This window comes from Macrotis lagotis, chromosome X (assembly GCF_037893015.1).
Source record: "Macrotis lagotis isolate mMagLag1 chromosome X, bilby.v1.9.chrom.fasta, whole genome shotgun sequence".
NCBI lineage: Eukaryota > Metazoa > Chordata > Mammalia > Peramelemorphia > Peramelidae > Macrotis > Macrotis lagotis.
In genome coordinates, this window is record NC_133666.1 from 155,068,588 (window position 1) to 155,096,105 (window position 27,518).

The window sequence follows — 27,518 nt, forward strand, 5'->3', positions numbered from 1 at the left end:
GGCTTACTAGAAAATTTGTACTTTTTTCACATCATGAACACAGCCTTTGAAGGTGAAATACTTATTCAATAGATCACATTTTAAGTGTCTTCTTCCCAGAAGAGACTAATTATCAGTAGTTATAAATTTCAGCTTCAAATATGTCTTTGTCAAAGGATGTTTGTGAATCTTCTGTATTCTAAGCACTTCTTTTCTAATGGAAATAACTGTCCTGAACTGGATCTATACTGTCCATTAAGTATCTTCCTAAACTCCCTTTTTGAAGAGACTCCAGAGAGAGAGCTAAATCTAAGTTTTAAGTGATTTTCTCTGGGCCTCTGGGGCAGAGGTATAAAGAGTTACAGTTGAAAATGGACTGACTCCTCCCCTTAGAGAACAGGTTCCCTCAGGGCTCAACCTGGTGTTTACACTCCTGGGGGCAGAGTAGATCTTTGTGTATACATATTTTGTTTGTTTTGGAGTTATTTTTTTTAGGTTTTTGTAAGGCCGTGGGGTTAAGTGACTTGCCCAAGGTCACACAGCTGGGTAATTATTAAGTCAGGTCCTCTAGCCACCTAGCTGCCTCTTTGGTGCTATTTCTAAGGAGTTGAAAAAGTTAGGCTTACTTAGTAGTGACTGAGAGGATAAAGGAATTGCTGTCTTTTTTGTCTTTTTCTATAGAGGCCAGGTGACATGGTAGATTGATGATGGCCTTGGAGGCAGGAACACGTGTATTTATTTACTTATCTATCTCTCTATTTACTTTTAGGGTTTTTTTTTGCAAGGCAAACGGGGTTAAGTGGCTTGCCCAAGGCCACACAGCTAGGTCATTATTAAGTGTCTGAGGCCGGATTTGAACCCAGGCGCTCCTGACTCCAGGGCCGGTGCTCTATCCACTGCCTCGGAGCCGCCCCAGCACTATTTATGAAGAGACTAGAGCGCCGGGCCAGACGCCAATCCCCGCATCTACAGAAGAGGTAGGAGCCCCTCCGGGCACTAACTGGGGCTGAAGGGAAGCGGGGCGGGGAGGGGGGAGGAGTGCACCATCTGGCCTCGGCAGTTGGGAGGCTGAAAAGCCCAGGGGAGGCCGAAGCACCGCCCCGAAACCTTTCTGTTTAGGAGCCTGTTATCCTCACTCACAAGGGCGGCGGGTGACGAGCTGGGGATTTTCTTTTATTTCCTAGAACTTTTGCGTAGGCGCGGTTTATAATTTTTAAAAAATACATATAATTTCTTTCCCTCGTCCCGGGCTGCCGTCGGACTCTTCAGGGAAGACAACACCAAAATAAGAAACTAAAAAAAAAAAAAAAAACCTTTTGACAAGGGATTTTCTCAGTGCGCCTGCGCAAACGGGTAGCGGTCAAACCAGCCGCGGTTCCCTCCGCTGCCCACCAGGGGGAGCTGCGAAATAATTGGCGACCCGTTTCCTCCCTCCCTCCCTCGTCCCCCATTGTCGCGGACTGCGGCCCAATGAGGAAGGCGGCGGGGGAGGCGGCCGCGGCGCTCTAGCCTCCCCGCTCGGCTCTCCGTTGCCTTGGTCCTCCAGCGCCCCCTTGGGAGGCCCGGCCCGGCCGCCCGGTTGCTAGGCGGAAGCGCGGCGGCTCCTGCGGCGGGCTAGAAGGCGGGACGGCCGCCGGGAAGGTTTGAATAGCGGGGGGGAAGCCGGCCACGGGCGCCGCAGCCTCCGCGGGCGCGTCCGGCGGAAAGAGCGGGCGGGAGCGGCCCGGGCCCGGGGCCGCGACGCGAGCGGGGGTCCAGGGCCGCCGAGGGGCGGCAGCCGCCCGCCGAGGCCCGCCGGCCCGGGCGCGGGGGCGCGGCGCCGGCCTCGGGGTCTGCCCCGCGCCGGGGCCTGCGCGCACTCGAGACCCTTTTCTCCTGCTCGGAAAACCAGCGGCAAAAATGGTCTCCAAGTCCGACCAGCTGTTGATCGTGGTGTCCATCCTGGAAGGTGAGCCCCCCACGCCCCCCCACTTTTGTTAACGAGGACAGTGGCGGGGGGGGGGCGGGGAGGAGCCCCCCCCCCCCCGCCCCTCTGCCGCTCTTTAAATTTTAAAGGAACAGGGTGGGTTTCTGCGGGCGCCTGTGGGCCTTGAGGGGAAAACAGGCCTGAAGCTTCAGAAACTTTGAAACCAGAAGCCAGACCCCGTCCCCAGGGTGCGCAGCAGCCCCCGGGGGGACGCCCCCGGCGGGGCGCGGGCCGGGCACCTGCTGCTGCTGCCGCCGCCGGTGCCCGCCCCAAGCCGGGCTTCGTATGGCGCTTTCTAATGTAATGTAATATGATCTGATCACTTATTTATATTACATTTGTATCATTTATAATAGAACGTACCCATTTGTAGTCATGGTATTTATAACATGTTTACTTAGATTTACATTATGATATATGTTCATATTATGTTTATATTTATAACATAGCTGTTTATATTATGTTCATATTATTTATGTTTGTTTATATTATGTATATGTTTATTAATATTACATTTCCATTACTATAATGTACATTACAGTCATATTACTTATAATGTAATATATTTATGTTACATTTACATTATTTATAATATATCTATGTATATTATATTTGACTTAATATACTTATAGCTATACTATTGATTAGTATTATTCATATATACTATGCTGTTTATATTATTTATGATATAACATATCTATTTATATCATATTTATATTCATGACATATCCATTCATATTGTTTATAATATGTTTATTTATCTATTTATATCATATTTATATTCTTGACATATCTATTCATATTATATTTCTATTGTTCATAATATATATTTATTTACTTATATATTTATATTCCTGACATATCTATTCATATTATATTTGTATAGTTTATAATACATGTTTATTTAACCATTTATATCATTTATATTCCTGACATATCTATTCGTATTATATTCGTATTGTTTATACTATATTTTTATTTATCTATTTATATCATATTTATATTCTTGACATATCTATTCGTATTATATTCCTATTGTTCGTAATATATGTTTATCTATTTATATCATATTTACATTCCTGACATATCTATTCGTATTATATTCGTATTGTTTATGATACATATTTATCTATTTATATCATATTTATATTCCTGACATCTATTCGTATTATATTCGTATTGTTTATACTATATATTTATTTATCTATTTATATCATATTTACATTCCTGACATATCTATTCGTATTATATTCGTATTGTTTATGATACATATTTATCTATTTATATCATATTTACATTCCTGACATATCCATTCGTATTATATTCGTATTGTTTATACTATATGCTTATTTATCTATTTATATCATATTTACATTCCTGACATATCCATTCGTATTATATTCGTATTGTTTATACTATATGCTTATTTATCTATTTATATCATATTTACATTCCTGACATATCCATTCGTATTATATTCGTATTGTTTATACTATATGCTTTTTTATCTATTTATATCATATTTACATTCCTGACATATCCATTCGTATTATATTCGTATTGTTTATACTATATGCTTATTTATCTATTTATATCATATTTACATTCCTGACATATCCATTCGTATTATATTCGTATTGTTTATACTATATGCTTATTTATCTATTTATATCATATTTACATTCCTGACATATCCATTCGTATTATATTCGTATTGTTTATACTATATGCTTATTTATCTATTTATATCATATTTACATTCCTGACATATCCATTCGTATTATATTCGTATTGTTTATACTATATGCTTATTTATCTATTTATATCATATTTACATTCCTGACATATCCATTCGTATTATATTCGTATTGTTTATACTATATGTTTATTTATCTATTTATATCATATTTACATTCCTGACATATCCATTCGTATTATATTCGTATTGTTTATACTATATGTTTATTTATATTTATATTATTTATGGTTTATATTATTTATGGTGGAATATGTCTATATTATAAATCTATTTATATTAATTTACATTATACTTACGTTGTTTATGACATGATATATTTATTTATAAAGGCTCTTTACAAATGTGATCTCAGTGATCTACAAACAATCTACAGTGATCTACAAATAAGGGGAATTTCTGTGGCAGGGAAAAAAGTGACTTTGCATGTAGCAAGTTTGTGTTTGGATTTGAACTCAAGTCGTTCAACAAAAAGTAAATGCTGGGAATACCAAGAAAAGTAAAAGTGCAGCCCCAGCCTTCCAAGTGACAAGTCAGACATCTGTGTACAAATATGCTTATAGAAGATAAATCAACAGAGGGGGAAGGCACTACATTTAAGGGGGATGAGGGAAAAAACTTTCTCCGGGATTCCTGATTACAGAATCATGGTTCTATCCACTGTTACCTGCCACCATATAGGTTTTAATCAGGAGTATCTAATGTCTTATGATTTAAAGAACTACATATTTATGCAGTATAGTTTCTAAGTTTGTTTTATTTAACATCTCTCCAGCATTATATGTGTTAGGCATTGCAAAATGTAGATTTTATTGGTCAGTTCAACAGTTGATGGGATCACTCTTTTCAAGATTATGTGGAGAATTTGGGAGATTTAAAAATATTTTTCTTATGTATTTGATTTTTTTTTGGCAAGATGTATTGCTGTGTAGAAATTTTAAAAATTATGAGGGGATGCTTCTGGAGAAAAAAATGGAAACAAGCGTTTCAAGTCAATGAAAATTTGAAAGGAAAGACCAATTTCCAGTTACAGAGTATTAGATCAAGGATAATTTTAATTGTATATAAAAAAAGAGGGCATTTTTTAATTCAAAGTTATGAAATATACCCTCTTCAAATTATTTTTGTCCCTTGAACCAACTAGTCAGTAAATATTCTCATTGCTCATTGTTTTTCTAGGCACTATAGGAGAAAGAGAACTATAGCTATGACTTAATCTTAGAGTGCTTATTGATGGTGATAGAATGTCATGGACGGGAAATGGTTAACAGTAGTTTGGAATAAAATTCAGAATGGAAAGTAATATGGAATAAGCCTGGAAAGGTAGGTAAGTGCTACATTGTGAAAGACTTCAGCTGCCTCTTTGAAGATCTTGTATTTTACAGTAGAGGGGTAATAGGAATGTACTGAAGAATTTTGAATGTGTTGGAATGTATGTGGCATGGTGCAAAATGTACTTTAGGACTATCAGTTTGATAACTATGGAAGATGGTTTAGTGAAGGAAGATTCTAGACAGGGAAACCAGTTAAACAATTTTAATAGTGTAGGTGAGAGATCACAAGAGCCTAAATTGTGATGAAAGTCTGACCTACAGTAGAGACTTATACAGATCAAATTAGTAGTGATTGAATAGGATTATTGAAGAAGTAAAAGTAAAGGTTGACTCCAGATATGGAAACCAATAAGACTGACTAGAAATATTGTGCTGTCAGAAATGGGGAGAAGTTTTGGGTTATATGGGGGTTGTGGAGAATAATTTTTATTTTGATCTTTTTGAGTTGGTGATGATTAGAATCTAGGTACAGATTTCCAGACAGATGTCTGGTATTGGTAATGTGATATTGGAGTTTAAGAGAAAAATAGTATCTGTATTTTTATATGTTTGAGAGATGATACATACCCATGATATCAAATGAGAATATGATGATGTTTGTTCTTCCTTCTCAAAGAAGACCATGACATCAGGGAAGTGATACCTTGACAAGCAAATGAATTGGGTTTGATTAAGGGGTACTGGGTTAAGTCACCAGCCACACTTTCACTGCCAGCACCATCTGGCCAGATAGGATTCTGGACGATTGGAGACTGCTCTAGATGTGAGGCAATCAGGGTTAAGTGACTTGCCCAAGGTCACACAGCTCTTTTAAGTGTCAAGTGTCAGAGGCTAAATTTGAACTCAGGTCTTCCTGACTCCAGGACTGGTGCTCTATCCATCTAGCTGAGAATATAGAAATCAAACAGACAAGGGCCTGTGAATCTTAGTGGACATAGGACTCGGGAGAATGTTTCAGTGAAGGAGTAGTCAGGAGGAGAATGAAGAGCACTGTAACAAAATTCAGGGCAGGAAAGAATGACTGGTAGAAAGTGTTTTTGGAAAGTGTTGACAGCTGTAGAGAACCAATTAGCAATATAATGAGATATAAAGATAAGGAGAAAAGAGCATTGAATTTAGCAGTTTAAAGCTGATTTGTTTCCTTGTAGAGAAGTTTCAAGCAAATCAGGGAGCCTGATTGAATGAATGAAAACAGCATTTATTGATTACTTAACTATATTTAAAGCTCTGTGCTAAGCAGTGGATATACAAACTGAAAAGTAAGACCATTCTTTTTTTAAATTTATTTTTATTAAAGATATTATTTGAGTATTACAATTTCCCCCCAAACTTGCTTCCCCACCCCCCACAGAAAGCACTCTGTCAGTCTTTACTTTGTTTCCATGTTGTACCTTGATCCAAATTCGGTGTGATGAGAGAGAAATCATATACTTAAAGAGAAGTCTAAGAGGTAACAAGATCAGACAATAAGATATCTGTTTTTTTTTCTAAATTAAGGGGAATAGTCCTTGTACTTTGTTCAAACTCCACAGCTCCTTCTCTGGATGCAGATGGTACTCTCCTTTGCAGACAGTCCAAAATTGTTCTTGATTGTTGCACTGATGGAATGAGCAAGTCCTTCAAGGTTGAACATCACTCCCATGTTGCTTTTAGGGTGTACAGTGTTTTTCTGGTTCTGCTCATCTCACTCAGCATCAGTTCATGCAAATCCCTGCAGGTTTCCCTGAAATCCCATCCCTCTTGGTTTCTAATAGAACAATAGTGTTCCATGACATTCATATACCACAGTTTGCTAAGCCATTCCCCAATTGAAGGACATTTACTGGATTTCCAATTCTTTGCCACCATAAACAGGGCTGCTATAAATATTTTTGTACAAGTAATGTTTTTATCCTTTTTCCTCATCTCTTCAGGGTATAGACCCAGTAGTGGTATTGTTGGATCAAAGGGTATGCTCATTTTTGTTGCCCTTTGGGCATAGTTCCAAATAGCTCTCCAGAAAGGTTGGATGAGTTCACAGCTCCACCAACAGTGTAATAGTGTCCCAAATTTCCAACGTCCCTTCCAACAATGATCATTATCCTTCCTGGTCATACTGGCCAATCTGAGAGGTGTGAGGTGGCACCTCAGAGAAGCTTTAATTTGCATTTCTCTAATAATTAATGATTTAGAGCATTTTTTCATATGGCTATGGATTACTTTGATCTCTTCATCTGTAAATTGCCTTTGCATATCGTTTGACCATTTGTCAATTGGGGAATGGCTTTTTGTTTTAAAAATATGACTCAGTTCTCTGTATATTTTAGAAATGAGTCCTTTGTCAGAATCATCAATTATAAAGATTGTTTCCCAATTTATTACATTTCTTTTGATCTTATTTACATTGGTTTTCTCTGTGCAAAAGCTTTTTAATTTAATGTAATCGAAATCATCTAATTGGTTTTTGGTGATGTTCTCCATCTCTTCCTTAGTCATAAATTGTTCTGACAGGTCTGACAGATCTGACAGGTAGACTAGTCCTTGATCTTCTAATTTGCTTATAGTATTGTTTTTTATGTCTATGTCCTGTAACCATTTGGATCTTATCTTGGTAAAGGGTGTGAGGTGCTGGTCTAATCTAAGTTTCTTCCATACTAACTTCCAATTATCCCAGCAATTTTTATCAAAGAGGGAGTTTTTATCCCAATGGCCAGACTCTTTGGGTTTATCAAACAGCAGATTACTATAATCATCTCCTGCTTTTACACCTAGTCTATTCCACTGGTCCACCACTCTATTTCTTAGCCAATACCAAACAGTTTTGATGACTGATGCTTTATAATATAATTTTAGATCTGGTAGGACTAAGCCACCTTCTTTTGCACTTTTTTTCATTAAGCTCCTGGCAATTCTTGACTTTTTATTTCTCCATATGAATTTACTTACAATTTTTTCTAACTCATTAAAGTAATTTTTTGGAATTTTGATTGGTAGGGCACTAAACAGATAGTTTAGTTTTCGTAGAATTGTCGTTTTTATTATATTAGCTCTACCTATCCATGAGCAGTTGCTATTTGCCCAGTTATTTAAATCTGATTTAATTTGTGTGAGAAATGTTTTATAATTGTTTTCAAAAAGATTCTGAGTCTGTCTTGGCAAATAGACTCCCAAATATTTTATATTGTCTGAGGTTACTTTGAATGGGATTTCTCTTTCTAGCTCTTCCTGCTGTTTCTTGCTAGACATATGTAGAAAAGTTGAGGATTTATGAGGGTTTATTTTATAACCTGCAACTTGGCAAAAATTGCTAATTGTTTCCAGTAGTTTTTTTTAGATGATTTCTTGGGATTCTCTAGGTAGACCATCATGTCATCTGCAAAGAGTGAGAGTTTTGTCTCTTCCTTCCCAGTTCTAATTCCTTCAATTTCTTTTTCTTCTCTAATTGCTGATGCTAACATTTCTAATACAATATTGAATAGTAGTGGTGATAATGGGCACCCTTGTTTCACCCCTGATCTTATTGGGAATGCCTCTAGCCTCTCCCCATTGAATAGAATGCTTGTTGATGGTTTCAGATAGATACTGTTAATTATTCCAAGGAACAGTCCATTTATTCCTACACTCTAGTGTTTTTAATAGGAATGGATGCTGTATTTTTTTCAAAAGCTTTTTCAGCATCTATTAATATGATCATATGGTTTCTGATAGGTTTGTTGTTGTTGATCTAATTGAATATACTAACAGTTTTCCTAATATTGAACCAACCTTGCATTCCTGGAATAAATCCTACTTGATCATAATGTATTACCCTAGTGATGACTTGTTGTAATCGTTTTGCTAAGATTTTAATTAGGATTTTTGTATCTATATTCATCAGGGAAATAGGTCTATAATTTTCTTTCTGTTTTTAACTCTTCCTGGTTTAGGTAACAGTACCATATTGGTTTCATAGAAAGAGTTAGGCAGAGTTCCATTTTTCCCTATTTTTCCAAAGAGTTTATATAGGATTGGGACCAATTGTTCCTTAAATGTTTGGTAGAATTCACTTGTGAATCCATCAGGCCCTGGATATTTTTCTGGGGGGAGTTTAGTAATGGCTTGTTGAATTTCTTTTTCTGAGATAGGGTTGTTTAGGTATTTAATCTCTTCTTCATTTAACCTGGGCAACTTATATTTTTGTAAATATTCATCCATTTCACTTATATTATCAAATTTATTGGCATAGAGTTGGGCAAAATAATTTTGAATTATTTCTTAATTTCCTCCTCATTGGTGGTGAGTTCAGCTTTTTCATTTATGATACTAGCAATTTGGTTTTCTTTTTTTTAATCAAATTGACCAGAGGTTTATCAATTTTTTTGTTTTTTTTTATAATACCAACTTTTGGTTTTATTTATTAATTCAATAGTTTTTTTTGCTTTCAGTTTTATTAATTTCTCCTTTCATTTTTAGAATTTCTAATTTGATATTTAATTGGGGATTTTTGATTTGTTCTTTCTCTAATTTTTTTAGTTTCATGTTTAGTTCATTGATTTCCTCTTTCTCCAATTTATTCATATAAGCATTTAGAGCTACAATATATCCCCTGACTGTTGCTTTGAATGAATCCCATAGGTTTTGGTATGTTGTTTCATTATTATCATTATCTAGGATAAAATGGTTAATTCTATAATTTGTTTTTAGGTCCACGCATTTTTCAAAATGAGGTTATTCAGTTTCCAATTTGTTCTGGGTCTATATCTCCTTGGCTCAGTATTGCATATGACTTTTATTGTATTGTGATCTGAGAAAGATGTATTCACTATTTCTGCCTTTCTGCAGTTGATCATTAGGTTTTTATGTCTTAGTACATGGTCAGTTTTTGTATAAGTTCCATGTACTGCAGAGAAAAAGGTATATTCCTTTCTATCCCCATTCAGTTTCCTCCATAAGTCTACCATATCTAATTTTTCTAACAATCTATTTACCTCCCTAATTTCTTTCTTGTTTGTTTTATGATTTGATTTATCTAGATCTGATAGTGGGAGGTTGAGGTCTCCCACTAGTAGAGTTTTGCTGTCTATATCTTCCTGTAGTTCTTTCAGTTTCTCCTGTAAGAAGTTGGGTGCTTTCCCACTGGGTGCATATATATTCAATATTGAAATGACTATTATCTATTGTACCTTTTAGGAGGATAAAGTTTCCTTCCTTATCTCTTTTAATGCTATCTATTTTTGCTGCTGCTTTGTCTGAGATAAGGATTGCTACCCCTGCTTTTTTTTTGCTTCAGCTGAAGCAAAATATATTTTGCTCCAACCTTTTACCTTTCCTCTATGTGTATCTCTCTGCTTCAAATGAGTTTCTTGTAAGCAGCATATTATAGGATTCTGGTTTTTAATTCACTCTGCTATTTGCTTATGTTTTAAGGGAGAGTTCATCCCATTCACATTCAAGGTTATGATTACTAATTCTTTTTTGCCCTCAGTGTTATCTTCCCTCTGTTTGTATTTTCCCCCCTTCCCCCCCTTTTATCCATATTCCCCAGTCTTTTGTTTCTGAATACCACCCCCTTCAGTGTGTTTGCCCTCCTATATCACACCCTCCCCTTTCTTTCCTCTTTCCCTTTTTTCCCTTTCCCTTCCCTTCCTTTTGTTATTTCCCCCACTCCCCTTCCCTTTCTCTGTCCCCCCTCCCCTTTTCCCCTTTTAATACTTGAAAGGTTAGATGTTTTATAAGTTAACTGAGTATGTGTAGGTTGACTTTAAGCCAAGTCTGATGAGAAGAAGATTCAGGTGTTTCTCCTCTGCTCCCTTCTTCCCCACTATTACCATAGGTTTTTTTTGTACCTCTTAGTGTAATGAGATTTACCCCATTCAATCCCCTCCCTCCTCCCATCTCTTTCCTGTCCCCCTTTTTAGGGAGGTAGTGTTATTTTTTTTAGATCATTCTATCTAAGTCATAGAAAATTCTGAGTGTCTGTCCCTCATAGTTCTGTATATTCTATCAAATAGAGTCAAAATTCCTGAGAGTAATTAGAGTCTTTCTCCCAAGTGGGGTTAAAGCCAGTTACATCCCATTAGATAGTAGTCTCATGGATAGGTCATGAATGTCCATGGCTAGGTGTATTCTCTCTGTTAGAGTTACATTTCTCAAAGTTTATGAGAATCTTCCCCCCCCCCCCCATGCTGCGATATAGCCAGTTTCAACTTGCTGGATTGCATTTTTTTTTCCTTTTACTGCCCCCCCCCTTTTTTTACCTTTTCATGTGTCTCTTGAACCTCCTGTTTGATGTCCAAATTTTCTGTTTAGCTCTGGTCTTTTCATCAGAAATTTTTGGAATTCTTCCATTTCATTAAATGTCCAAAGTAAGACCATTCTTGATCACAAGCATTTCACATTCTATTGGGGAGATAACACATTTGGAAGGTTTCAGATGAAAGAGAAATGTCCCTTGACTCTTTGGACTTGCAGTGTATGAGTTATCCTAGACTCCTCATGTGGGAGTCATCCCATACTTCACCTTTGTAACCCCTCTGGTACTTTCTTCTAGGATCAAATAACTCTGGAGGGTGTACCCTAAAGTGGTGGTAGTGTCAGAAAAGAAAAGTTTCCTGTAAACTTGGCTTGCTCATATTTTAAAATTTTAATTTGAAAAGGTTTCAGAATTGTTTGCAAATTTAAATGAGAGCTTCTGGTTTATAGCGTATTCAAAAATCTGTCAATCCTTTGATTTGAAGAACTGTTTAAATAAAATGCTCATCTTTATGAAAATTCAGTACTGTCATTTTTCATATATCTATATTTTTCTGAATTAAATCTTCAACTATAATTTGACTAAAGTGATTTTTATGTATGTACAATTAATATGAAGCCTTATTTTTTTCAGGGCGTCATTTTCCTAAGCGTTCAAAACATATGCTTATAGTAGAAGCAAAGTTTGATGGAGAACAGTTGGCTACTGATCCTGTGGACCATACTGACCACCCAGAATTCGCCACTGAATTAGCTTGGGAAATAGATAGAAAAGCACTTCATCAGCACAGGTGACTATTAATACTAAGATCTACCTAAAATTGCTTTAATATTTTCTACTTATTTTTCTCTTTGGGTCTACAAAACAATATATTTAAACTTTCTTAATCAAATGTAATTAACTGTGACATATGAAATAATAAACATTTTGATTTTGTTATGAAGATGTGCCTTAGGTAAAATTAGATTGTGTAGAATGATAAAATTTTAGAGCTAGAAGAAAAAGGTGGCAGAATAAGTGGTCATGATTAAGCCCAGCTCCCGATACTCCTTCAAAACTGTGACAAAGTAAAGTAAAATAAAATGATAATGGAAAGAAATTTTCACAGGAGAACTAATAGAATGAAACGAATGAATAAACCAAAAAAAGAGCCTAGTATGATGACTAACAGCTAGGAAGTATAAAAACCTGAGAAAAAATTTCCAGAATGAAAAAAACAAAGCCACAGTTCACCTCTGGAAAAGAGAAAGGACTTACTACAACACCTACAGAATAGTTTAAAATTATATTAAGAGATAGAAAGGAAGATCTAGCATCTATAAATTGGAAATGAGATTGCTAAAGGGAAAATTCAAGAAGAGGAACATGAGAGGACAATGTAGAAAAAGATAGTGGAAAACATAGTATAGAAGAAGTCTGTATTCTATATTCCAGGAATTTGCTTAGGAAAATTATCTGTAAGTATTGTAGGGAAAAGGGCTAATTCCAGTTTGATAGAATCTAGAGAATGCCAATGTAGAAGAACTTCAAACTTAACCCGTTTGGAAAATTAGTCACCAAATTGCAGAACTTTAATGTCAAAGAGAGAATATCAGAAGACACCAAATCTTAATTCATAGTATTAATCTAATAAGAAATTAAAAAATGAATTGTGGTTTAATGGGTAGAGTGAGGAAGATTATTAAGCTTATAGATTTAGAACTCCAAAGTGAGCTGAGCTTTAGAAATAGGAATGACCCTAAGAGGCCATATAATCCAACTCCTTCCTTTAATGGAACTGACACCCAGAGAGTTTAAGTTCCAAAGCTATTGAGTTGGAGGCATGATTTGAACTGGCATGGAATTCTGACTTTGATAGAGATAAATTACTTAACTTTTCTGTTCATTTTTTTTTCTTCAGATTTTTCAAGGCAATGGGGTTAAGTGGCTTGCCCAAGGCCACATGGCTAGGTAATTATTAAGTGTCTGAGGTCGGATTTGAACCCAGGTACTCCTGACTCCAAGGCTGGTGCTCTATTCAATGCGCCACCTAGCTGCCCCTTCTGTTCATTTTTAAAAGGGTGATAACTCTCTGTATTACCTTTCTCAGAGACTGGGTTCTTAGTTTCAGATTAGATAATTGTATTTAAAGTGTTTTTTAATGCTTAAGGCAACCTTGTAAATATCTGTTTTATTATGTACTATTCAAAAGAAAGTGAAATGTTTCTTGAAAATTGGTTCCCATAATGAAAGATAATCAAACAAGGTGGTGAGGAGGAATGAGCCTATTCTTCAACCACAATTGTCTTGGCACCAGGTAGGGAATGATTAAAAAGAAATTTCAGTAAAAATAGAATCCTGGGATCTGTCTTGGTATAAATGGAAGAGTAAAGTGAGGTACTTTAAGATGGAATTGTAACAAAATAAGAGAAACTTTTCTGTTGTGGGGGTAGAAGCACAGTGAGAAGCATTCTGTGTCTAAGAACAAAATATGATACTGGACTGTTAAAAAGAAAACCGTATCTTATTTGTGCTGATGAAAAGAAAATCCAAAAAATCCAAAGTTTACATTTTTGATTTAGATAAAAAAATAGGATTAAGAAAGTATGCAGGGAAACCATCATTAAAGGCAGCATAGATACTGAATGATCTAACTACCATGTTTTTCAAGGAACAATGTATTGAAATGAACCAAAAAAATTACCCTAGTTAATAATAAAAAAATTCTAATTCAGGTGACTCTTAACAGTGTACTGTTAAATTGAGCACCTACTGTATATAAGGCACTTTGCTAGTATTATATTCTCTTGGGAGTTAGGAGGGAACACTTTATGTGTGTGTGTGTGTGTATATATATATATATACATATACATATACATATGTGTGTGTATATGTATATGTATATATGTAAAAATAAACGTGAATAAACAAGGAAAGAGAACACTTCACAGTGGATGACACTTGAAGTAAGCTTTGAAAGAAGACAAGGATTCTGATAGGCAGAGAGAAGGAGGGGAATACATTTCAGGCAATGGAAATTGCTTTAGGAAAACAGATGATAGTCTCTGGTTTGCCAAAGAGAGAGTTTGTGAAGGGAAGAGGTCTGAAATATGATTGGAAAATAGAAGGTTGCTGTAATGTGGCTACTGAATTTGTATTTTATCATCTCTAAGCATTGAAAAGCTACAGCTCTAGACTCACTTTGTAAGTTTTATAGGTCTTGATCAATTATAAATTATTACCACAAAGTTGTGCAAAGTTTAACTTCTTTTCCTCTAATTTTAACTAACTGATGGTGTAAGATCATATGTTAAATCCATTAAATTGCTTTCCTGTTTTTCCAGCAGCTTATCATAGAGAGTCCCTTACAATAGTTTGTATGCCTGAGTTTATTTAATTTATATACTGTTATTTAGGTTTGTTCTTATTTATCTAATCTATTCCACTGATCTATTATGATTTTTAATATGATACTCCAATGATGTTTTAATGCTTTAAAAAAAACACTTGTGTAGATATTGTTGTCCTGCCATATGAATGAACATGGTTCTTATTTTGGTTTATTTTATAAAGTATTTTCTTGATAATTTGACTGGTAAAGCTATTTATCAGTGTTTTAATTTGAGTTGCTACATTATTCATTGATAGGATGTCACTGTCCCTTAGCCGTGAATACTGAATTATCTATCTCCTGATTCAGATATTGGCTCTGAAAATGTTTTCATAGTTCTCTTTCAGTTTATATTACTACCAGACATTTAATGCATTTTGTCATTAAATTAAATGGAATGCTTTCTGCTTTCTCTTCCCCCTGGATTTTGCTGGTACTATATAAAAATACTTATTATATTTTGGGATTTCTTTGTATCCTAGTCCTTACTGAAACTATTAGCTAAATTTTTTTACTGCAGTTTCTAATTAAATCAGTAAGCCACCTTCAAATAAAATTAATTTTCTCTTCTTCCCCTATTGCCATAATGAAAATAATTGCACCTGATATATTGACATCTCTTGCAAAAAATAAGCAGACAGAGAAATCCTAGACTTCCAAAATTGAATTGCCATATACTTTGATATACTGTACTAGGTGACTTAAGTGCAAAAGTGAGAAGTGGGGATGATGGCCTAAAAAGTTTTTTTGGAAAAATAATCCAAGTGTTAGAAAGGAGAGAGCAAAGACTTGCAGACTACAGAGAAGATATGTCTAATATTAAACATGAAGACACCAGGCTTGGCAAATTTCAAACAACATTTTTAAAAAATTAAATTTGTTATATTTTAACAGTTAGGAAAACTATTGATTATTGATGTGGGGAATTTTCAAATCAGCTGTCTGTACACCTACTAATAGCAATCAGCTTTATGCCAGCCTGAAAAACAGAACTTTCAGAATGAAAGTATATTAGGCACCCAGCTGAGGTAAATTCAACCTAATCTCTTAAATAAGAGGAAGGAAAAAACTGGGAAAGAAGAATGAATAAGAGAACAGACATGAAAAGGAGCGTCATCATTTTTAAAAAAAGTTTAGCCAATGTAAATCAGCCACTGAAGCAAGGAAATTCCAATGGAACCTAGAACTTTCACTAGCAAATTTGATGTCTTTGGGAAGTACAGAGATAAGGCATTAAAGGGTATTCATGGGGGAGGGGATTTTATTCATGAGTGGTATTCTGTATGTAGTCTTTAAGGGATTTTTGTTGGATAACGTAGCCCAAAAGAGTAAAATGTTGGACACCCCTGGTTTAGAATATAAATTCACTTATAAATCTTATGGAAGAGGATAATGGAAGTAAATATACTTATGAAAAATCAAGCAGTGGAAGAAAAACAATTTTACCGAAACCTTAGCAAGAGATCCAAATTAATAAAATCATTCTCATTCTCTCTCTCTCTCTGTCTCTCTCTCTCTCTCTCTCTCTCTCTCTAAATTCCTTTTTCACTTCATTGGCAATATATTTGGATTCTGATATAGCACCTGATATGCTGAATGGGATAATAGAAATTGTATTAAGGATAACAATGCCAGGAAGCATAGCTAGACAAAACCAAACATAGGCATTTACTGGAATAGAATTTTGCATATGCTGAGAAACTAAGTGTCAAGATACTCTAAAAGAGGGAGCTAATCAAAGGATTAGAAAAATCTTAGGTCCTATTATGACAAAGAAAGATAACTCAGAAAATACTCATAGCTTCCATTCTCCACTCCTCAGATTGATCAACTGTGACATTATCTGCTAAGAAGATCTTAAGAGTCTGACCAAGACATTCAAGTATTCAGAAACTTTCCATAACTCCTGGTGTGCAAGAGTTAACTAGTTCTTACAAAGCAGACTTAAATTTTTAGTCTGAGCATTTCCAACTCAGAAAACAGGACTTGATTTATTGTTAATTATCTAGACCTAGGAAATTAATAGAGAAAATATTAATAATGCAGATTAAGAGTAGTACATATATTTATCCCCCCTTACCTCCCACCAAAATAGCTGGGTGTTAAAGATTTACTTGGATACCCCTGTCCGTAGTTCTTCATTGATAGCAAAGGAAATACCAACTTATTAGCATAATATTTAAAGACCTACCTTGGCTCCTGCCTACTTTTTATATCCTTTCCCTTCACAAACTTTGTCTTCAGCCAAACTTGACTGCTAGCTTTTCCCCAAATTAAATACTCTTATCTTTCACCTTTATTTATTAGCATAAACAGTTAAAATACTTTTAACTAAATAAAACTTTCTTTCTACAGTACTTTGTGTTGGATTCTCAAAAACAGTTCTGCTGTGTACATTTTCTTTTGATTATTCCACTGAATTGATCCATTTTTCTGCTTTCTATTTAGTTTTGAATAATTTTGATAATTAATGGTTTATAATGTACCTTGAGATTTAGTAATGCCAAATATCTTTTGTTCTTACTTTTAAAAGTATTTCTCTAAATAGTCTTTTTTTTTGCAAGGGGTTAAGTGACTTGCCCAGGGTCACACAGCTAGGTGATTATTAAGTGCTTGAGGCCAAATTTGAACTCAGGTCCTCCTGACTCTTGGGGTGGTGCTCTATCCACTGCACCACATAGCTGCCCTGCCCCCTCCCATATAGTCTTTTTAAATTTATTTTTTTATTCTCATTTTGTACAAATGTTTTTCTTTACATTAATAAAATATACTTGTTTACAAGTAAACAAAATACTCCTCCCCCCATGAATATAGATAGACTTGCTTGGGCAAAAAAGTAAAGGGGGGAGAAAAAAATTAAAATAAAAAAAAATAATAGTAATAATTGTAGGTATGGCCAGGTGGTGCAATGGACGAAGCACCAGCCCTGGAGCCACGAGCACCCGAGTCCATATCCAGCCTCATAAACCCAGTAATCACCCAGCCATGTGACATGCAAGCCACCCAATCCCCACTGCCCTGCAAAAACCAAAAAGAAGAAAAAAAACCACCCAAAATAAAATAAAATAGTAATAATAGTAGGGGTGGCTGGGTGGCAGACAGAGCATTGGCCCTTGAGCCAGGAGCACCCAGGTCCGAATCCGGCCCCAGACACCCAATGATCACCCTGCTATGTGGCCCCAGGCAGGCCACCCAGCCCCACTTGCCCTGCACCCTCCCCCAAATAATAATAACAAAAAAGAAAGAAGAAAGAAAGGAGGGAGTTACTTCCATATTTTTCCAAGGTTGCCATTGCTGATCGCAACTCCCTCCTTTCTTATTTCTCCACTACCATGTACTGTATTTTCTCTCTCCTTTCACTCTGACTCTGCTGTAGGGTCGCTGAGTGGTGCAGCAGACAGATCCCTGGTCCTGGGGCCAAGAAGCCCTGAGCCCCCATACCACCCCTGAGGCCCAGCATCCACCTGGCCCTATGGTCCTGGGCAGGCCATCCAATCCCAGCTCCTTGCAAGAAGTAAAAAAAGAAAATGTGTTATATCTGACCACTGTCCCCCCATGGTCCATCCTCTCCTCCTTTATTCACATCCGCACCCCTTCCCCCTGCTCCCCCCTCCTTCTTACTCCAGTTGTCTATACCCCATTGAGTATATTTGCTGTTTCCTCTCCTAGCCATCCCTAATGAGAGCAAAGGTTCCCTCATTGCCCCTTGCCTCCCCCCTTCCATGTCATTGCAATAGCTCATTTTAATTAAAAAAAATCTTATTATGTGAAATATCTTGGACTATTCCCCCTCTCCTTTTTCTTTCTCCCATTCCATTTCCCTTTTTTTCTTATTGACTCCATTTTTACACCATATTTTATCTTCAAATTCAGCTTTCTCCTGTGCTTCAACTACAAAAGCTCCCTCTACCTGCTCTATTAACTGAGATGGTTCATATGAATATTATCAGTGTCATTTTTCTATACATGCAGTTCATCCTCATTAAGACCCTCATATTTCCCCCCTCTCCTCCAATCTCCATGCTTCACCTGAGTCCTGTATCTGAAGATCAAACCTTCTGTTCAGCTCTGGCCATTCCAAAAGGAACCTTTGAAATTCCCCTGGTTCATTGAAAGTCCATCTTTTTCCCTGAAAGAGGACATTCAGCCTTGCTAGGTAGTTCATTCTTGGCTGCATTCTAAGCTCTTTTGCCTTCCGGTATATTGTATTCCAAGCCCTACGAGCTTCCAATGTAGCTGCTGCTAAGTCCTGTGTGATCCTGACTGCAGCTCCACGATATTTGAACTGTGTCCTTCTGGCTGCTTGTAATATTTTCTCTTTGACTTGGGAGTTCTGGAACTTGGCTATAATATTCCTGGGGGTTGGTTTTTTGGGATCTCTTTCTCGGGGTGGGGGGGATCGTTGGACTCTCTCCATTTCTATTTTGCCCTCTGCTTCTAGAATATCAGGGCAATTTTCCTATAGTAATTCTTTGAAAATGATGTCAAGGCTCTTTTCCTGATCATGACTTTAAGGTATTCCAATAATTTTGAAATTATCTTTCCTAAGTCTGTTTTCCATATCAGTTGTTTTTTCAATAAGATATTTCACATTTTCTTCTAATTTTTCATTTTTTTGGTTTTGAAGTATTGATTCCTGATTTCTGGTAAGTTCATCAATCTCCCTGAATTCTATTCTTTGTCTGAAGGATTTATTATCCTCAGAGAGTTTTCTTATCTCTTTTTCCATCTGGCCAATTTTGCTTTTTAAAGCATTCTTCTCCTCCATAACTTTTTGAACTGTTTTATCCATTTGACCTAAGCTGTTTTTTAACATGCTATTTTCTTCAGCATTTTTTTGGATTTCCTTGACTAAGCTGCTGACTTCATTTTCATGTTTTTCCTGCATCTCCTTTCTTTTCCCAGTTTTTCTTCTAACTCCCTCATTTGATCTTCAAAGTCTTTTTTGAGCTCTATCATAGCCTGAGCCCAATTTCTGTTTTTCTTGGAGTCTTTAGATGCAGGAGCTTGTGCTTCCTCATCTTCAGACTGAGTATTTTGATCCTTCTTGGGCTCATTTGCAAAATATTTCTCAGTGGTCTTCCTTTTGTTTCTTTGTTCATTTTCCCAGCCTAATCCTGTTTTATGGGGGTGCTTCCTGAGCTTTTGGGACACTCCCACAAGGGTCTCAGTGTGTGAGGTTCCTCCTGGTCTGTGAATGACCATAAGTGCCCCTCTGCCATGGGGCCGAGGTGGGGGGCCCCTGTTGTTCTATGGGGGGGGGCCTAGACTGGGATCAGGATCTGAATATGGTTAGAGCCCCAGAGTCCTGTTCCAGAGGCAGAGGACAGAGCTCTGCAGTTTTTCTTCACTCCCCTCCCTCAGCTTAATGGGCTCATGCCCTGGGGGCTCCTGCTTACTGGCTCCACCTGCCTCTGTTTCAGGGTCTGGGCTGCCCAAAGACCAGGCTGCTGGCTGTGTGCCCTGAGCTCCATGTGCTTGCTCTGGTAGAGGTCCCCAGATGTTCCCCCACTTTGTGCTGGTGCTCCCCCAGGGTGCAGTTCAGGAGACACCCTGCTGCTGTGAGCTGAGGCTCCCAGCGCCCTGGGGCTGCCTCCAGGAAGCTGAAGTTCTTTGGCTCTGGCGGGCCACCCCTCTGGCAGGCCGCCCCTCCGGCCCTGGGGAGTAGAGCCTTTCTGCTCTTTTCCAGGTTACCTTGAGTAGGAGAACTGCCTCACTGGGTCCCTTTGTGGGTTCTGTCTCTCGAAAGTTTAGTTAGAGTCCTTAGTTTAAGAGTTTTTATCAGAGAGCTCCTAAGACTGGATCCCTTCATGTCACCATCTTGGCTCTGCCCCCCCCATATAGTCTTAATTATGTTTTTCTATCTTATTATTTTATCTGATTCTATAAAACATTCTCCTTCCTAATTTGATATAACATCAGGTCTGTAAATTAGAGTATTATTTTTATCACATTACCATGAACCCTAGCTTCATTCTTGTTATTACTTAAAAAAACTTACATTGATTTTCCATTTGAACTAATGCTTACTCATGGTTTTAGTCATTTAAGCACTGAGTGATGTGTGTTCATTTTAATTTAAGGAAGGGTGTTTTTTAGAATTTTAACAAACATAACCAATTATATAAGCATGTGTTTTAGTTATTTTTGTTGCTAACGTGAGTAAAAGAATTTTTATTGTTGAATTATCCTTGTATTCAATGTATTAAAATTCAACTTGGCCAGTAATGAATAATTTTTTGGATATATTGCATTAGTGTTAGTGTTGTAGTTGATTTTTTTTTATTGGCATACATCCATAATGATTTATAGTTGAATGCTTTAAATCTTGAGATTAGAGATTTAAAGTCAGGGAAAAAAAAAACCCTGGAAATTATCTGGGCAATCCCTTATTTTTTAGATAAGGAGACTAAGGTCTAGAGTGGCTAAAGGACCTGCCCAAAGTCACACAGGCGGGCAAAACCCAGTACCTTTTCTGTTTTATCCTTCCTTAGTTTATCTAATAAAGCATTGAGTAATCTCTCTCTTTGAAAGACACTACATTTATGTAGTGTCAATATGTGCCAGATTAATGGGGTCAGTGGGAATGCAGGCTGGTGAAAAATGGGTTTTGATTATTATCTTATACCCTATTCCACAATAAATTATAAATCAGTAAGTGAAATATATAGATATCCAAACAATTGCCAAATCTTTTGTTTTTCCACAAAATATCTTGGGTATATCTCATTCTTTCCACAACACAACCATTGACCAAATTCCCACTTTGATTATATCTTTCCTGGACTATTACGGCAGTCCTCTAATTAGTCTCCTTGCCCCAGTTTTTTTCTCTAGCTCCACACAGCTGTGAAATTTTTTTCTTAAAGCATATCTGCCCATTATCACCTTCTGCTCCCTCTTCCCTGTTTAATCAACTCCATTGGCTTCCTATTATTTCTGGGATCAAAAATAAATTGTTTGCCATTTAATGTTCTTTGTAAACTGATCATTTCTGTTTTTCTGATCTTTTAAAAATATTATCCATGATCCAAGCAACTATGTTTCTCTAACAAATAATGCTCTATCTTCTAACTTTGTGAATAACCTTCACTTCTACTTTTTAGAAATCTTGAATTGTTTCAGGACTCAGCTCAAGTGCCATTCTCAGACTCCCCTGCTGCTTATGCTTTCTTCACCAAGGCTTTCTATCCATTTCTTTAATGATCTTGTGTATACCTATTTATGGTACATAGTGATTCATCCATGAGCTCCTTGAGGTCAAAAAACTTTTAACTTTTTATTTGTATGTATTTAGCACTGTGTTTATAATAAATTCATTTTGTTTAATTGATATAGCTGTTATTCCCCTTTATACTATTTGCAGCTAGGAAAAAAACATTGCTCTAGTTGTCATATCTTATCCTCTGTAGTTTCAAGAATAAGGAGGTGATAATCCAGTTGTACTCTGCCCTTCTTCATATCTAGAATGTTAAGTTCAGTTCTATACACTACATTTTGGAAAGAAAAAAATCAAAGTAGTCAAGGACCTGGAGTTCATGCTGTATGTGACTCATTTGAACAACATTGGCAGAGCATCAGTGGTGATTAAATATCTTTAAGTACTTGAAAGACTGTGTGTGAAAGAGAAATTGTACCTTTATCTGACCTCAGAGGGTAGGACTAGAAGTATAAATTGGTAGCCACTGAGGTGTTCTCTCCTGCTCAGAAATTTTGTGAAGATAACCACCTAAGCATTGTAATGATGCTCATTGCAACTTTGTTCAACTGGACATGTGTATTGTTAGTTGAAGTGAAAAAATCTTGATGAGCATTCATGATGAGCATTCTTAAAAGAAATACCGAAGGGGCAGCTAGGTGGTACATTGGATAGAGCACTGGCCCTGGGATCAGGAGTACCTGAGTTCAAATCTGTCCTCAGACACTTAATTACCTAGCTGTGTGGCCTTGGGCAAGCCACTTAACCCCATTACCTTGCTCCCCCCCCAAAAAAATACTGAATCACTGCCCCAAACCATATGCCATAGTAGTGGAATGCTGAGATTTATAGATGGAGGACAGACCCATTAAGTGAAAAAAGAGGTAGTTATCCATGGAGGACTTGAGTTCTAATTGTAAGAACTTTAGTACATGAGATTCATTAGATTTAGCTCTAGTTGCCTGGAGTGATTGCTGACTGCTCCCTGAGATGAGATTGCCTTTTCAGGAAACTTGACCTGAATATTATCAAACTAACTAGGGTATCCCAGTCCCTTTTATTTAAATCCACCCTTAGGTATGCTAACTAGAGAGTCAGCTTTCATGTAGATTAGTTGCTCAAAAGCCCAGGGGTTGATCTTTGGGCTTTCTCCATGACTGACATTTTCAGTGTTACAAGAAACAATTATTCTTGTTGGCTGGGTGTTCAGACAATGTTTTCTGAGATTTCGGGGGGGGGGGGATAAACACTAATTTCACTGCTAGTGGAGCTGTAAATTTGTCAATCATATTGGGAATGTATTTTGAATTTACCTTAGAAAAGTTAAAATTTGATATATCTCTTGACTCTGAGATCTCATTGTCTAGTTTATTAATAATCAACTTCTCATTAATGGTGGCAAAAAAAGAAAAAAAGATTTCATTTGTCTGAAAATATTCATAGAACCACTATTTGAAATAGCAGAAATTTGGAAATAAACTATTTGACCAACAGTGGAGGAATGGTTGAAAAAATTGAGGTATGTGACTGTTACAGATAGTTATTGATTTGATGGAATGACAGATAGGAAGAATTCAAAGAACTGTGCAAAGATCTGTGAAATGATACAGAGTAAACCAAAGAATAATATAAAAATTAGTACAATTCTATAAATGAAGGCTATATTATATGGTAACAAAACCCAGATAAAAAATTTTATACAATATTCAAAGTACCCATTTGTCCTTTCTTTTAATGGATGTTAAACAGTTCTTAAAGATCAGAGAGTTGCAAATACTCTTTTTATATTTTTTGCTTAGTTTGAACATTTTGAAGAATTCATTGTGAGTTTCAAATGCTATATTGAAACAAACGTTTTCATTCCTCCAAACTATATAGACAATAGTGAGGATTTTATTTATTTGATATAGCTAATAAGAAATGATATTTGGTCAGTGGACAAATAGATAGTAAATAATTGCCTTTTATTATTATAGTGGAAGCATAATGAATGTTAACCAACAATTTGTAACTTTGTTTAATTTTCTATAAATCTGTTATATATTGTAGGTTACAGCGCACACCTATCAAGCTCCAGTGTTTTGCTTTGGATTCTGTGTCTACAGCTAAAGAGTCCATTGGGTACATTGTTCTAGACTTGAGAACTGCCCAAGAAACAAAGCAGGTATTGCTCTTTTAAAGTTTTTTTTAAATAAACTTAAACATCAACAAATGATCATTTTACATATTCTTAGAACTGAAAACAGAATTGTATTTGACACATGATATATTGTACTGTTCATTTTTTTAAAAAGTATATATGAAATGTAACATGTGAGTATCATTAGTTTCCTGCTTGTTTGTCCACTTTTGAACTTCTGTACTTTTTATGATGTTAATAATAGTTGCTTTATTTGTAGGAAATGTCATTGTCACTTTTTTTTAGGTTTTTGCAAGGTAAATGGAGTTAAGTGGCTTGCCCAAGGCCACACAGCTAGGTAATTATTTAAATGTCTGAAGCCACATTGAACTCAGGTACTCCTGACTCCAGGGCCCATGCTCTATCCACTGTGCCACCTAGCCGCCCCATTCATTGTCACTTTTTAAATGGGAATAAATGTAAAAATAGCTGGAAGTGGTCTTACCCAAGACAGATACCATGTCCTGAATTCAGCTGCATATGGCTCTTTCTTAAATTGTCCAAAGTTTTTTCTTGATATTTTCTAATTAAACATTTGTTGCATGCCAAAAATACAAAGGCAAAATTCAACAGTCCCTGTCTTTAAGGATGGTATATTTTATCTGAGGAATATAACCTGTATTCTGATAAGCAGATACACACACACACACACACACACACACACACACACACACACAGGTGTGTGTTTATATGAATTTATCTTTAGGCATGTGTGCATTGTACCTGTAAGTGCATATGCATATGAACATATATATGTTGTATATATATTTGTATATTTATCTACATGTATACATATACACATTTACACACACATATACATAAAGAGATAGAGCTAGGTAGATAGGTAGGTAGTCATACCAGTTTAGACTTGACTATCTGAGCAAATGATTTGGAATAGAACTTTTCTAAAGTCAAATATAAATCATTCAGTTTGCCAATTATTTCTCCAAAAATATTTTTAGTGAGCTTTTTGCTTTTGCATCGACTTCATTTCTGAATATATTTTTCCAGACTATTTAATGTCCCACCTATTCTATTAAGGATTTAAAGAGAAAAAAGAAACCAGTAAACACATTGATCATTGAATAGTGTTTAACACTGTAAAAAGGGGTTGGAGGTACATGTTCTCAATTCTTCTCTGTAGTCAAATTTGGCCATGATGATTATTACCTATTAAGGTGCAGTGAAAACTCATTCTCTTCATATACATCCTTCTTATCCTTCTGTATCATTTATGCCCTTATTCTTGTAGTCATTGTGAATCAGTTGTGGATATATTGTTTTCCTGTTTACTTCATTCCATATCAGTTTACATTTGTCCCTTTGCTTCTTTCAATTCTTCATATCTGTTGCTTATAGTCTAATAATATTCCATTAAATTTAGCATTTAGCAGTTTACCAATCAATATTTCAAATATTCCCTTTATAGAGTACTTTAAGAAAGTGTTTTTCTCACAACATCCTTGAGAGTATTATTATTGTTATCCCAATTTTGCAAATAAGGAAAAAGATCAAAGAAGTCAAGGGTTGCTGATTGAGGCAGTGTCTAGTAGAGTATAAGCTCCTTGAGTTGAGGGTATGTTTTTCATTTTGCCTTTGTATTCTCCCTCCCCATCTAGAACAGTGCCTTGAACATAGTGGATACTTAGTAAATACTTGTCCAATTGAATTTCAAGTCCCTTTTATGCTCCTTATGCTCCTTCCTTTGGTGATTGTTTTAAATTGATCTAACTTATATAGGAAATAGTGATAATCTATGTCAGTGTTGTATCCTGTTATCCATTCCATGTTTTTCAGTTTGTTTAAATATAGGTTGAGTTGGCTAAATAGTTTCAAGAGATGAAGTGACTTGCTAATATCACACAACAAGAAAACATTAGAAGTGGGATTTTAACTGACAGTTTTCTGACCCCAAGTCTAGCTGCGTTTGTTGCTTTCTTACCATTTAGTTTTTTCCTAACTTTTTTTCGTGGTACTCTTTCCAAAAGTGAAAAGCTGCTCCATATTCCTGTTTCCTCTTTCTTACTCCAACCACTATAAAAGAATTGTAAAGAATTAATTTCAGTTTTATTTAGAGTGTTTCTTTCACTATAATTCTGGGAAGAAAAATCTTCAGTTGGCAAGTTCAATATAGAACTTAACTGTTTCTTCTAAACCCCATCCCTCTAGATTTTTCTGTTTCTGTTCTAGAAATCCTGATCCTTCCAGTCAAGTTCTCATTGTTGGATTCAACCTTAATTCTTCTTTTTCTTTTATTCTCTATCCAGGTAGTTGCTAAATATGTCCTTTGACCATCCCTCTCGTCTCTCCACTATTTCTTGATTTCATTCCTTTCTTTGTCATTTGCATCCCTCCTGTCTTAGTTTAGAACTTCATCACCTCTCACCTATTCTATTAGTCTTTTAATTGGTCTCCTTCCTTCTATTCCATCCTTCCTCTCATTCATCTTTTGCATACATGCTGAAATAATCCTGTAAAATACTGGTCTGATTATAAAATTTCACTGTTCAAATGCTTCACTAGTTCCCTGCTACCTGAAGATAAACCATAGACTCTTCAGGCTTAACATTTAAAGCTCTTCACAATTTAACTTAAAGCTATTTTCCTAGATTAATTCACATTACTTCTCTTTCTTCACTCTGCATTTCAGCCAATTCTACCTACTAGCTCCTCAACTATTTTCTGATCTAGTCATTCCATGTCTCATTTCTGTGCCTTTCTTACCCAGACTCTTCCAGACTTGGGATTCATTTTTTGCATCTTAGAATATTTAGTTTTTTTTCCCCCAAGGCTCTGCTCTGCCCTTACTCATTCTCTTTCCCAGTATCTCACTTGTTAGTCTTCTTTCCTTTTCTCCAAAATGAATGGATTGGACTAGATGACTTTTATGATCCTTTTTCATCTAGATCTGATCCCAGAATCTTTAGATTATATTATTTTCACTTCTCTGTACAGATGTCATCTCCCCCTCATTAGAAAATAAACCAGAGGACTGGGACTGTTTCATGTTTGTCTTTGTTGTATTGTCTTTCCCTAACATAGTACCTTTCACTTAATAAACACTTGGGAGCCTTTAGAAACAATTTAAATTTTTTCATATATTGTGGTTAGTGATGGATACAAATGGGAAATTAGAGTTGCAAAGTGAAATCCCTAAGAAGTTATTTGTGGAACATTCAGAATTTGGTTAGCAGAATTAGTGTCTTAACTGGAAAGGATTTGCAACTTGCTGGAGCAACGTGCTGTGTTGTTGCTTTACTACTTCAGTGGGTTGGTAATATCAGAATAAATTTATTCAGAAAACATTTATTCAATACTTAACTATGTACTAACTCATCTTTTTTCATCTTGTGTAACTCTTGTCAATATCTTCTTTAACAGGAAGTCCTTCCAACAGGATAGCAGCCTTGTTCTAGCTTCAACACATAGGATGTCTTATTTTTCTTTGACCAGCCTATCTCCTTTTATAGTCAAGCTTCTCTTGGGTGATAGATTTTTGTATCACTTTGAGTTCTCAGAGCAAAC

General features: G+C 36.2%; 1 protein-coding gene across 2 annotated transcripts in view; it reads left to right on the forward strand.

The window, feature by feature from the left end:
• The first annotated feature begins 1,804 nt into the window (after positions 1 to 1,804).
• The window catches only part of CEP120 (centrosomal protein 120), a 116,883-nt gene continuing 91,169 nt past the window's right edge, over positions 1,805 to 27,518 (forward strand). The window contains exons 1-3 of one of the 2 annotated variants that reach the window (XM_074205950.1): positions 1,805 to 1,927; positions 11,880 to 12,036; positions 23,864 to 23,978. In XM_074205950.1, coding sequence (XP_074062051.1) covers positions 1,879 to 1,927; positions 11,880 to 12,036; positions 23,864 to 23,978 — 321 coding nt within the window. In that variant the 5' untranslated portion in view covers positions 1,805 to 1,878. Of the gene's footprint in view, positions 1,928 to 2,069; positions 2,246 to 11,879; positions 12,037 to 23,863; positions 23,979 to 27,518 lie in introns of those variants that run through there. The other variant, XM_074205951.1, reaches the window with a different exon arrangement.